This window comes from Mya arenaria, chromosome 1 (assembly GCF_026914265.1).
Source record: "Mya arenaria isolate MELC-2E11 chromosome 1, ASM2691426v1".
NCBI classification, from domain to species: domain Eukaryota; kingdom Metazoa; phylum Mollusca; class Bivalvia; order Myida; family Myidae; genus Mya; species Mya arenaria.
This window is the reverse complement of record NC_069122.1, coordinates 10,585,621-10,600,474: the sequence shown is the minus strand read 5'-3', so window position 1 is coordinate 10,600,474 and position 14,854 is coordinate 10,585,621. Positions and strand designations below refer to the sequence as shown.

Genomic DNA, 14,854 nt, shown 5'->3' with positions numbered 1-14,854 from the left:
ATGTTTTAATCAGATCACGCCGTATGAAATTGTGTTATGCAAGTTATTGTTTACCTTAATTTTATTGCATAGCGAATAGGTTACGCCCGAAACTCCACAAGAATGTGGATTTACTTTCGAGGTCCATTCACAAATCAATTGGCTAAGAAGATCAGATTAGCCTTTATCCGATATTCTATACTTGAACAAAATCAGTATGCATGCATTATATTGTGTAATATAGTGTTTTCTTGCAAGAAATAAAAAAAACAACGTCACATAATTCCGTTTACGTGACGCAGACAGCAATCGTACTATTGCGGTCCTAAAATATATATCAGAAGCAAAAAAAACATCTAGAAATAACATGAATATGTCACGTGCTGCTTACGATAATTGAGCACTTTCGTCCGTAAACGTTATTGCAAGATAACATATCAAACCAGTTGACTTTAAAAAAAAAGAAGAGCAGACATTTGTAACAGGAATTTAATTTCTCTTAAAACATAACAAACTCTCGTATACTTCATGCACGTGTGATCAACAGATCCCGTGTACATTGTGCACCATTACGTTTTCGCCCTTGAACTATATGAATTGATATGAATAAGTAATTGCATGTCTTCAAAAAGAAACGAACACATTCGTATGAATTAATTTAATCCGTCATAATTTATAATTTATATTCGAAGCACAATTATTATCAAACGAAAACGTGAACATTCGACTTGCTGCACACTACTCACGTGAGTTCTCGACCTTGAACGTATGGGGGGCAAGGGAGGGAACCACAGACCGCTTCCGCAAGGTAGAAGGTTTTACCGTCCTTGTTCACAGCGCCCCCTACAAGCATTTTCAGACGCTCGTCTAAGCAGATAAACTCAGAGGCTGAGGCGTAATGGTTATCTCCTGCTACTAAGTATCCGCTATAAAGTATAGAAATAACACTTACTATTTGGCTAATTATGAGTCACTGGTTAAAATGAAGATACACATGTAAAGGCGCTTGAATAAAAATGAATATTTGTTATTGCACACCTTATATTGTACTCGAATATAAACAACATTCATAAATATTTTGCATTTTTGTGCTTTTTACAATCAATTAATACACATATTGAAAATATGCGTTCTTTCTCAAAGTCTAGGGGCCGTTAATACTTTAAAGATTGCTTCCCTTGTTACATTCTATCAAGAAATAAAATACACTGAAAGTTATTTTCAAGAGTTTATAGTTTTGAAAACATGAACAGATTCATAAAACAATACATCTTTAATGTTTTTAATTTAGAATCATAAAAAAGGAAAATATCACGGACTCTACAAATGGTCGTTCCTGAAAAAAGGTCTTCATCATTTCAATTCAAAATGAAAACCATTAGAAGAGGTTCATGATTTACCCCAGAGCAACATCACTGTAAATGGCGTGTCCTTCATTTTGGTTTCAGCCGATTGCTTTTCATGTTTGTCTCGCCGAGATAAAATGTATGATTTAAACTTCACGATGCGAAGAGAAGAATAATCTTGATAAAATACGAATTCATTTAAAATTCAGTCTTTGTTCATTCCTTGTGTTGCAATTTATTACAACACCTTTTCAAGGTAAATTTTGAAAGTACCAGTAAGATATTTCATCTATCTGGGTATTCTGTCTTAAAGCTGCACTCTCTCAGATTTACCGTTTTCCACCTTTTTTAGCCGGATTTTTCTTCGAAAAAAAACAGGTTATAGAATGGCGAAAACCGGGCGGGCGGACGGTTGGGCGGGCGTTAACAATTCTGTGTTAAAGTTTTCAATTTATGTAATAAAATCAAGAGTTTTTATCCGATGGTAATTAAACTTGGTCAGTTTATTTGTCGGCATGGCATCTTGAATATATATGAATATGGGTCATCTCGGATCAAAAACTAGGTCACTAGGTTAAATCCTTAGAATAAATATTTCACGGTAATAACTTCAACATTTTTTATCAAATCTTGATGAACCGTGGTCAGAATGCTTGTCTGCATTATATCTTACATATTTTTAATATGGGTCAACCCGGGTCAAAATCTAGGTCACTAGGTCAATTCTTAGGAAAAATATTTCTACGTCATAAATTTAACAATTTTTGTCAAATCTGTAAGAAATTTGGTCAGAATATTTGTCTGCATAATATCTTAAAAGTTCCTTAATAAAGGTCATCCCCGGTCAAAAGGTCAAATCTTAGGAGAAAAAATTCCACGGTCATAAAAAATCATTATTTTTTTGTCAAATCTATGAAACTTGATCAGAATATTTGTCTACATGTTGTCTTAAACATTTGTGAATAGCGGTCACCTCAGATCAAAAACTAGGTCACTAGGTCAAATCTTAGGAAATATTTTTTCGATGTCATTAAAAAAATTCTATGCTTACCAAACCTATCAATATCAGCCAACAACTAAATTCATTTGCTATTTTATAAACACACATCTCAATCATGAATTGCATATCTACCCATATTTTTCAATTTTGTTTTTAATTAACTTTAAAAATATTTGTGTACATGAAATCTTAGATGATAAAGTGTGTCATCTAGGGTCAAAAACTAGGTCTCTGGGACAGATCTTATTGGAAAAGCTTATGTGTTTATAAAATGTTCATTTTTCTTCACACAAATGGAATAGTTTCTGTTGATCAGGTTATTTGTACAAACGATATCTCCGTATAAATATGGGTCCTTTTGGTTAAAAATACTAGGTCACTAGCTCAAATCCTAGGTTTGCAAAATTGCATCGTCAAATAAAAAATCCGGCTTTAATGCGGCATTGGCGTCTTGTTATCTTTTGTCTTGGAATTAGCAATTTTTTGCGTAAATATCTGCTAACCAGTGACGAAAGACTGCTGACAAAATATCAGATCGCAGATTTTCTTATTTCCATTCCAAATTAAATGTTGCATGGCTTAAACCGTTACTAACGGTTTGAGAAAAATGCATAATTTTCAAACGAAAATATAGAAATCTACACAAAATTCAAAGCCTTTTACACACGTTGATAAGACCATATGCATGATTGCCATTACCTGCCATGATGCATCTGTCATAAACACAGTTAACGTGTATAACCTTAGGTTAAGGATGCAGAGTGAAGCAAGATTTTAGGATTTCAAGTATTGAATGCATCAACATATCATTTCGTTATCATTAAGGAAGTATTAAACACACTGCCATGTGCTGTCGATAGTACTTCACAGATGGCTCTTTGTAAACTTTACTTCGCTAATGTATAGTTTAATTGCATTTTTTAGAAATGTCACGACGGAAAAAATTGCATATATAGTGCAATATGAATACATATTTGATTTGTTTTAACTAGTTATCTTTCGGTTAGTTTTCTCATTTTAAAACAGAGATCGGTAAATAGTAATTACTGGTTAGACATTGGCCAATCAATAAACTGTTTGGCTAATTTTGACCAAACCAAATAATTACCCAGTTCTATTGAAGTGGTTGCTGATCGTTATTGTCATCAGCTAGACTTAACTTATAGAGCATGAATATATAACATTAAAACGATAAGTTCATGAGAAATTTTATTCAAATTATTAAATGAAAATAATACAATTGGTGATAAGCTCCGCACGTGCCTTTTCGCGCATTGACTGTAATCATTTATAATCTTCTAAAATGATCGTCCAATTTAAATTCTTCGTGAAAAAACGTTTGTCAAAATATTAACTATTAAGTCACCCAATACATATTTATTATTAACAAACGCCATACATTATTATTATTATTATTTTGCCAGCTTCCCCTCGTTCGATTGGGCACTGTGCAGTTTAGGGTCATAAGGGTGTTTCTATCCTATGCACAAAGTCCTTGAAATTAAAGTATTATAAAGTGAGTGCCTCTGAACATTGTGTTGACAAATACAAATGTTCAAATAAAATGCAATAGTAGCAAAAGGGTAATTGTCTGTTGACCGCATGTCCCTTTGTTAACGAAGCCGTTTAAATTGCGTAATAAAGTATATTTTTTAAGATCTCCTTTTACACGTGTACATACGACAAAAGTTGATTCTATACTATTCTCATTTTCATTCACATTATACTGCTACGCATTTGGGGCCAAGCTGCATGTTTTTAATAATTAACCTTGCCATGGTCGGAACATCTTTCGCGATGGAAATCATATATTGCAAAAACGCCTCGTTTGCCGAAGATTGAACCTGGTCGCATGGCAGTAGATTTTTCTCAGCTGCTTTACCCAAAGCGTGATATTTTTCAGCTTGTTCCAAACTGTTTTGGTGTTTTAAGTAATATATCCCTAGCAAATAGTTTGCTTCTGCAAACTTGACATGGCAATGAGGCGCCTTTGCTAAGTATCTCATCAGATATTGTTTGGCTTGTTCAGGCTCCGTATCAATGCAATGATAGGCAACAGCGTACATGGCATGCATGTCAATCATGTCGAGCTTATAAGCCAACTGAAACATATGCAAAGCCCTCGACGTCTGGTTGGTTACGCTATAAAGCGCGCCAAGAATATGATATACTTCTGCCAGAATACATTGTTCATTCTTCCCGCCATTCGAAGCTTCAATTTTTTGTGCAAATAATTCAAGACTCAAAATACTCTCCTTTGAAACTTCAAAGTCATTAGCTTTGCCAGCAACGCCTGTATTCAAAAGATCGATCTGGTAAACAACTTTCAAAAACTCGGCTAAAGCATCATTAGGACTAAAATGTAGATACCCTTCAATCCAATTAACAACATAACGAAAATCGAAGGGAAATTGCCATCGGATATGTTGTTCAAGAAGACGACCTCGTGCAAAACTGTGAATCCCATTAATTATGAAATGAGTCAGCAACCTCCATAGTTTTCATTTGAGAAGTGTTAATTTTGCTAAGGCATTGCCATCCCGAAGAGTAGTACCTTAAGGCTGCCAGATAACGTCTTGCGGTCGGTGAGTCTGGAAACTTAATCAGCTCTGATTCGGTTACTCTTCCTAAAAACAAACACATATGTGTTCTTGGAATATGTATATCTAACAAAAAATATATAAAGATTTTGTTTTTCATTTTGTAAAAACAGCTTTTACGCTTTCAACTGTTGACAAGTAATCAAAATGTAATACATATACTCAAGTTTAAACGAACAATAGCGATAAATTTATTTGCATTTTTTGTTACGTACGGCGTTAGTTACATTTGTTATGCCCTAACAAGTGTGTGGTTATTAGAAAAATAAGTTCTCTCACCTCTTTTAAGTTTCAACTTTTTGGCAGAATCTTGTGAACACTCGATGTGATGGCGCTGTGTTTCTTTGTACTCGCGAATATACTCTTCAGGCAAAACACTTAGTATAGCCCTCGTTTTTTCTTCCGATAGCGTTCCTTGGAGAATTTTGAGTATGTCGTCTTCCCCAATTTTAATCGATCTTCCCTCAGATAGTGAGTGAGTTTCTTCCACTTTACGTATAACTTGCACTGTTTTAATTTTGAGTTTTGTTCCGACTAAAATGCACTTCCAATAGTTTTTTTTTTTTATAAAGAACCGTTTATGTTTGTTTAAATTGCTGTAAAAGTACTGTTTTTTCAGTACAAGGAAGTTTAATTCTAAAACCAAACGAATCGCCATCCGAAAAGATAACCTTCTATTGTGCTGAAAATTATACACATGAATTCTCGTCCCTGAATGAATGGACGTCACGTAAGGGAACCACTTACCGTCCTTAACAATTGTTTTTTCAATAGTGTTCCGAACTACTCATTGAATATGACCACATTGAATGAGTGTAATAATACCTTGGACAAATAATGCTTTTGTTTTATTATGTTCCTAAATAGAGTAATCGGTCGGATTAAGAAACACTTATGGATGGTAAAGAAAGGAACGGCATACGGCTCCCAAGAGGTAGACGGTGTTCCATGATAATTGGCCCGACCGACTCCCTGTAGATGCCTGTTTGCGAACAGATCAAGCTGTATGAAATGAATTGTTGAATGCCAGTTATTGTTTATCTAAATGTTGGTATGGCAAAGCTAATAAGTAATACCCACAACTCCACGAAATCTGGTTACTACTTTCAAGGTCCATTTCCGAATCAATTCGAGTAAGACGTTGCGATTCGCCTTTATCCAATATTCAATATTAAAAACCGTTCAGTACGCAATACATTGTGTAATATGGTGTTTCTTTTAAGTGCAATTCATAAAAACCTATACACATAATTCTCCATTCTCGCGCTGCAGACAACGCACGTACTATTTCCAGTTTGTGTATACAACGTGATAAATTGCGTCATAAATGCTACGTAGGAAAGCACTATTTTGCTCCAAATGAAGACTTTAAACAAAGATAACTTTCTTATATCTTCAGCATTATAAATGAAACAAAGCGCAGTCTACGCCGCTTACAGAGCCTCGCCTTCGGTCTTTTACCAGAGTTTGATTGAGAATTTGGTTTCTGAAAACACTTCAACAAACCTATCCACAATACGGCCATCTGACGGAGCACTGTCAAAACATTTTCTGCAAACAGGTTTGTCTAAGTGTTTGATGAAACTAATCACTTTATCAAACCCCGGTAATAAAACGAAGGCGTGGCTCTTTAAGCGGCATAGCCTGCTCTTTGTTTTATTTAAAATGGTGTGGTAAAAGAAGTTATCTTGGATTTTAGTCTTCATTTTAAGCAAAATGTTGCCTTCCTACGTAGCATATTTGCCGCAATTTATCACGTGGTATACACACACTGATTTCGGTCCTAAATATATATATACCAGAAGCAGACAAAACATTTTACCTCTTCAAAAAAGAGATTTAGAAATAACTCGCAGAAATGTAACATGCCAGGTTCACATACATTGTTTACGTATCATCCAGAAATAACGTGAATATGTCACGTGCTGCTTACGATAATTGAGCACTTTCGACCGTGAAAGGTATTGCAAGATGACATATCAAACCAGTTGACGTTTTCAAAAAAAAGGGAGCAGAACTTTGTAACAGGTATTTAATTTCTCTTAAAATATATCTAACTCCCGTATATTAACGCACGTGTCTTCAACAGACCCCGTGTACATTGTAGCAGTCTGCCCCATTCCGTTCTCGCCCTTGAACTATATGACTAGATGGTATGAAGTATTTGAACATCTTCAAAAGAAAAGAAAAAAACATGGATATGCAATTATTTAATCCGTCATAAGTTATACTCGAAGCACACGTATCATCAAATATAATCGAGCATTTTACTTGCTGCACACTACACACGTGAGTTCTCGCCCCTGAACGTATGGGGGACAAGGGAGAGAACCGCAGACCGCCTCCGCAAGGTAGAAGGTTTTACCGTCCTTGTTCGCAGCGCCCCCTACAAGCATTTCCGGACGTTCGTCTAAGCAGATAAACTCAGAGGCTGAGGGGTGTTGGTAATCTCCTGCTACTAAATATCCGCTATAAAGTATATAAATAATACTTACTATTTGGCTAATTAGAGTCAAAGGTGAAATCGAAATTACGCATGTAAAGGCGTTTGAATAAAAATGAATATTTGTTAGCGCACACTTTTTATTGTACTCGAAAATAGACAACTTTCATAAATGTTTAGATTTTTGTGCGTTTAACAATCAATTAAAACACATATTGAAAATATGCATTTTTTTCGCAAAATCTAGATGCCGTTAATGCTTTATAAAGATAGCTTTCCTTTGAATTGAGAGATTGTAAGCATAATTACAAATTAATAATGATGTTGTTTGGATCAAGGATACTTTAGTATTTGCATATGTCTATAGGTTATCAAATGCGGGTAATGATCAATAAAATTTGTTTATATTATTGTTGCAACAGGTATATGGCTATAAACCGTCCTTGACAAAAACTATTAGCAACTATTTTTACTTGTATTCCTTCGGCCATCCAGGGAAGCATTCCTTCCTACCAGGGATCATTACCGATGATGAGCGCGGCGATTTGCACACGGCACAAGGAGCGTCCTCGTCGTTCAAGTTTTGTCCGAAGTACTTGCTACCTCCGTTATGGTGGAAGTCGCTGAACTCGTATTCTCCACCGTACACCTGTCGGAACATGACTATTATTCAAACCAGATACAAAATGATGCACCTTTGACTGCAGAAGAATCTTTGGCGATCACGAAAAAATGACTTTTTATCTGAAAAGGTTTGTGAATATATTCTTCATTTTAGAAGTGTCAACAGCGCAGGAATCATTCAGAACATCTTTGATTTTACAGTATGTGGAACAATAATTATAATAACATTTGGTAACATTAATACTACTTTAGTCAGGTAATTTAAAATTATATATTACGAACAAAAACATAACAAAAGATGTATGTGTTACACTTAATCTTCCCCACAATCGGGCACATATTTTTTGTCAAAATAAATTATAATATAGATATTTGAAACATTTAAGAATTCAGATTTCTTGGCCACGGTATGAAACGCAGACTCAGGATGTTAGTCAACACTGCCCCAGTAGTGCGGTGAAATAATTCACATTTCCACCAAAATATGTTGAAACATATGGACAACAAAGAAAACATTCCGAACAATCCTGGTTTTACAGTATTTGACAGCCAAAGTCGAGAACTCTGTATGACGGTGTATAGAAAATGTTTTTGCATGTTTTGGGCGCGTAGAGCCTCTAACACAACAAAAGAATTGATGGCCTTGTACCATCTTTGGTGATTGTTTTAAATTGTATGATGGTGTTAAAGATGGCCGCCGATTGGTTCATATGAACACAACTAGTATACAATACAATACACATTTGTGCATGAACCTTGACTTAACCTAGTTTATAAAATGAAGGCAATGTGTATTTGTGTATCCTTTTTATAACAAGTTATCAATATTCAAAATGGCGTCCAATATGGGTGCCAACTGTACGAAACTGCGCATTTTCTTTTGAACTTTTCAATTGGCTTTAATGGTTCGTCAAAAGGTATCTTAAAAGTATTGCTTTGAATAAAAGTACTTTTAACATTGACTTATTTGTTAAAAACATACAACATCAAAATGGCGTCCAACATGGACGCCAAAATGGGGAATTTCTTTTAATGTTGTACATTGACTTATAATTTGGTAAACAATCATCGTAGTGTGTTTGTTAACATTGAAAGAAGTACACTAAGACATGATCCATACCAAGTTTGATATGGCGTTCAAGATGGTCGTCAAAATAAATGAAATTGGAGTTTATGCGTGTTTTCGAGGACATCAGTTTAAATCCTATTTGATAGATTGAAAGTATTAAGTGATTTTGTAAAGATATCATTTTTTAAAATGTTTTTGCATAAATTATTTACTTTAAACATATGAAATCAATATCCACATAAAATACAAAAAAATCTTTTACTGAATATAATGTCAAAGATGGCCGTTTCTCTTTCTCTTTAGTTTGTAAAGTTAATTGCCTTTGCCCCCGAGGCCACATTTTCTTCATAATAGCCCCACTGCGGTGAATCGGTCAAACAGATCCAGTTTGCTGCGCTTCCAGTATGAGCCCAATATGAGCCTCCCGTATACCCTTTATTGTACATGGAGATACAAATTATTTAAGGTATCCGCTGTTCAAATAAGATTTTCTTTATATCATGCCATTGATAGAAATGTTAAATGCCCATGCCTGGTGAATTCAAATAATTGTAGTATAATTTGGAAGGGTATTGCTTACTAATTGCCAATATGTTAAATTATTGACTGAAAACAAATTTCTTATCTGTTCAGAGATTATTCATTTTTTTTATAAATTTTAGTAAGATAATGTTACTAAAGTTCTATTACCTTTGTACCTTTGTCCTATTACCTTACAATTGCTCATTGTCTGAAGGGCAGGACGTCCTTCCCCACCGCACGTACGTATCTGAAGCTGAATACACAATTAACGTCGTGGTGTTGTTTACAATGGGCCATCTTTTCAATGCCCGCATCGAACGATCGTTTTTCGTAGTTATACCACTTTTAAGTATTTCGAAAGAAAGAGCTTTGTTTGCGAGTTCCGGCATATTGATATGATCCTCGAAGAGAGGAAAAATTAGTCACTGGGTCACTGCTTTGTCATTTTTTTCATAAAGAGATTGAAATTACTTGAAATGTAGATATATGACAATTATAGAAAGTGCAGTACTCAAGAAACATGATTATATCCTGCATACTTATTTTGTCATCTCCCATTAACCTGATATTTTTCCATAATGGGTGCTTGTTCGGGGAATATATTGGAATGTACAGAAGGGAAATAAATAAAAATAATTATTAAGATAGATTGCAATGATACAAATTGAAGTGAAGTTATCTCATCTTAACCTCATAAATTTGTTTTGAAATCAGTCGTGGTCCGGGCCATATATTTGAATATTTAAAGGGATCCAAATGAAACTTGGTTACAGGTACATGTATATAGAAATATGGAAATGCCTTTAAAATGTTCAAGATCCTTTTTACACTAATATGTATCGTTTCTCGTTTATTGTTATTTATGATTTTTATTTGCTGATATTTATTTCGTTGCTTGAATTTACTTGAATCTACTATAAATTTAATTCACAAACCAGAAACTATCTTTCCATGTTATGATTTTTTAACTGGTGTATAATAATGCTACAAACATTCAACTTTTATCAGCAGATTGTATTGCATTGTAAATTCAACTAGATTTGTGACATCCCCTTTATATTTGAACAAAATTCTGGATCTTACGCTATTGTTTGCGACGATCGTTGATAACATGTTTTGTTGTCTTTAAATTCTGCATCACAGTGGTAAACCTAACTCAAGCGTTTGTAACTCTACTTGCCAAAATACCAACCATGTACAAAAAGAAAGAGATACTAAACTAGAACTAATTAGATATAAAACACAAGTTCATGCTGCTCGCGGGTCCACATACCTCCGAAACTGTTTTGTTTACCAATGATAATTAAGTATCCCGTCATTATTTTAAAGCAAATGGACGTCAATAATTTGAGAAATCGCATCTACAGTAATTCAGTAATTTCGGACAACCCCTTACAGCGGTAAGCCTTGTCCGAAACCATGATCAAAGAGATGTATGTAAGAAGTATCAGTGAGTTTGCAGGTACATATATATGCTCATAAAGAGAGTTCTTGACTTTTTCAACTGCGCTATCAACAGGCTCATACTATGGTTCAGCATACTTTTTGGTAGTCTTTCTGAATGGTTTAATTGCGTTCTGTTTGTCCTGTTAGTGTCTTTTTGAGCCTAAACTTTGTGCCTCTAAACAGGATTTTCCTTTATGTTTGACTACAGGGCTTGTTCCTGTATTTTCTATGGTAATATTGCTATAAGCACGTTGTTCTGCGCAGTCTCTATAATATTATTAACGAATATTGTTTGTACCTGAATTACTCTCCAATGCGGCAACCTTCGTTTGCAGTTTCGATACCTGAAAAGTAAAGAATGTTATAAATAGAACATTTATGAAAATAAAATAAACAGTGTTGTTTTATTAAAAACGATAATTACTAGTACATTACCTTGACAGTTAAGGCATGTCTAGTTAGAAAATATCAATATCTTCATAAATAAAGAGTTAATTCATTGGCTTGTTAACCATATTCAGACAATATGGGGTTTTGTATAACTATAAGTCAACAGTGCCAAATGTAGCATGTTGACTATACAAGTTAAATAGCTTCGACATCATCGAGGAAAACTCAGCCAAAGCTATAACAAGATAAGACAATATTGCAGTAACATGTTCTGATTTCAGGTTCAAACGCGAATTTAAACCTGTTTCATACGAACCTCTAACATAAGTTGTTCAAAGTCGCTTGAGTCGACACTATCGAGGACCAAACGCTTATCCTCTTTTGCCACCGTAAGACTAAACACGCCAACAAAACAATCTTTAATTGAATTTCCATTTTTACAAATGAAGTGAACTTTGAGTTTTAAAGTAAGCCAATGATTAGTTGAAATTGTTATCTCATTCACGATACGTGGCCCATATACGCGGCCAATCCCACAAACACCATATAACTGAATTCTGTTTATAGTGTAAGTCCCATACATTAAATTGAACTGCGTATGATAAACCATGGTGCTTAAAAGTTAAAATATATCAAAAGTATCAGATACAGCTGTAATTATATAGCTCTTATATGCTATAAATATAGCTAGAACTGTTGTATCTCATTTATAACTCTATATATATATAACTGTAAATTACAGCTCAATCTCTATATATAAAACTGTACCTGTTCTTCTTTTAAATAAAGCTATATAGCAATCAAATATGTATTCCCGTTGTTGTTTGAACACTTTTGAGCCACTTTGAACGCATAAGTGTGATATTTCTTGGTTGTGAATCCTGACAGATGCACATTGCAATCTGGGCGGTACGTTACACGTACTTTAGACGGAGGATTACGCATATAAAATAAAACGTTAAACACGTCTCCTTTACAATTCTTATTGTAAAGTAATGATTGAATGTCAGATATGTGTTAAATGGAATAATCATAAAAATAAATATTGTCTTCCTAAGGAAATTTGACAAGACTATACTCATTTCCCCTAGTTTAAAAAATTAACTCGTTCCATCATGGGTATATGTATTTAGATGTGTGTTTGGTTATTCGACTAAAGTACCGTATAAGAAGGTATTTGACTAAAGTTAGTGAAGTTTTATAATGAATGAATTTGGTAATTGGGCTTATTCATGTTAAACATTATCTCATTTCCAACAATTCGTTCTAATCATAGAGGCAAGAATCCTGAAAAATGTATAAGACCGATCCATACCACATTGATAAGCTCCACGTTTCAGTAATATGCGTGTTTTTGTTTGGAATTTATATTTTATTTCAAACTAAAAGTGAATAAGCTAATTTTGAAATATTTATTGTACTTTGGAACATGATACTCATTGAGTTCACTTATTGTATACAGAGAACTTAAAACTACCAATTATATGTCATCTTATATTGATAAAATGCAGTGCTAGAAACTGAGAAATATTAGTTATACGCTAAGAATGTTTTTTCATATGTTAAATATCGAGAGAGGTATAAATATAAAGATCGCTAATACGCATTTATTTTATATCGAATTTATTAAACGAGTTCATTTTAGAAAAAAATAAAATCGAGTTTTTATCGTTATTAAATAACGAATTTAATTATTGCGATATAAAATTAACACGAATTAAAGATTCAGTTGATACATAACTCGTTTACGGTCGAAATCTAGGTTGAAGTTTCTTCAATACATATTGTCTTGTCCTAGTACGAATAATTTACATTGTGTGTTATTAAGCTGATTGATACGCAGGAAAGAAATATATAAAGAAGTTTTATTTACAATTTATAAAAAAAATTAATCATGTATCAACCGATTTTCAAAGGTTTCATTTATGTAGACAAAAATGCATATTACAATCTATTCAAATCAACCAAATCAATCATAAGAGAAATGTCATAACTGCGTGACGTCATCAGTAGTGAGTGTGCACATGCCGTTTGACGGTTGAAGTTTGAAAATATCCGTTAGTCAATGTTCGTCACTGTTACTTTTAATGGTGTAAATTCGCTTTCTAGCTGGTGGATCATGTTGATGATGTGTGCATGGATAATAACCTCCGTGAAATATACACTGAAATGTTGCAAAATCAACCAGAAACAGTGAAAGTTTATGTGAAATCAGTGACTGTGTGAACATAAGGCGACCTGTCCATGCTTCCCAGTGTGAACATTTTGCAAGAAATAAGACGGGGTATTTTTACTGGAATACAGCATGTCGGATATTTCCTTGTGTTGGTTTGATTTGGATTGATGTGGCTATAGTTGTTAGATAAATAGATTTATTTCGGCATTGAGTGCATAACATTGACAATTAAAACAACATGTACAGTAAATATAAATATATTACATACATGCAAATAATACTAGTCCATGCCTTGCACACCAGCACCAAGGATAACTCAAAAAGGGTCACAGAGAACCCTTATTTCCATTGAGGTCCTTAATGTCGGTGGCATGATATAGAGAGGCATTTTTAACTTACATAAAAAAACTACACATGTTTATAATCATATTGCTTTAATTAAGCATCACAATAAGTATGTTGTTCGTATTTTATCCCAAGTATACCATAACTTATATCGAAAGCATATCACAGAGTTTAGAAAAATATCACAATTTAGTTTATGCACAATTGATAAAATTTAAAAGAATATTGTAAGAGTTACATAATAAGATTTAACACAATTATGCCCTTGTGGAAATGGATTAAAACAAAACCACAAATTTTAAATCCTCCATCGATTTAATGTTATTTTAATAAAAAAAGACCTACACACAATATTTAAAAATGAGCATGTCACAACACTAAATTATCAAGTATGTGGCGCTTAACAGCAACCTTAAAATTCGCTAAATGAACAATTTGGGTGATACTTGCACGCAATTTGTTCAAAAGACTACAACCTAAGTAACAGAATGACTTTAATCCAAAACCTTTAACCTTTGGAACAGCATAGGCACATTTTTCTCTAAGTCTTGTACTATAGGAGTGAATTTTGTCTTGAGATGTAAAATGTTCTCCCATATAACATGGAGCCAAACCATTTTTTACTTTAAAAACACGGCACAGAATAATTTGATCAACTCTCCTATCCACTGCTAACCAGTTAAGAGACTGAAATTGACGTGTTCCAATGTGAGATCTACAGTCAAGATTGAGAACAAATTTAGTAATGGTCAACAATATCGAATGCCTTCTGAAGATATAAGAGGACCATGCTTATCAAATTACCCTTGTCCATTTCCAATCTTATATAATCAGTTAAGTGGAACAAACATGAATCAGTGGAGAACCCACTTCTAAATCCAGACTGATATTGATAAAGAAGGTTATTTTCTTTA

The 14,854-nt window shown here is 33.8% G+C and overlaps 1 protein-coding gene across 1 annotated transcript; it reads right to left on the bottom strand.

The window, feature by feature from the left end:
- Positions 1–7,145: 7,145 nt before the first annotated feature.
- Positions 7,146–9,507, bottom strand: LOC128221605 (uncharacterized). Its single transcript, XM_052930243.1, has 3 exons — positions 9,382–9,507; positions 7,842–8,017; positions 7,146–7,394 (listed from the first exon to the last, which is right to left on the bottom strand). Exons 1-3 carry the CDS (start codon positions 9,505–9,507, stop codon positions 7,193–7,195), a joined length of 504 nt encoding a protein of 167 aa, XP_052786203.1. The 3' UTR covers positions 7,146–7,192.
- Positions 9,508–14,854: the final 5,347 nt, after the last annotated feature.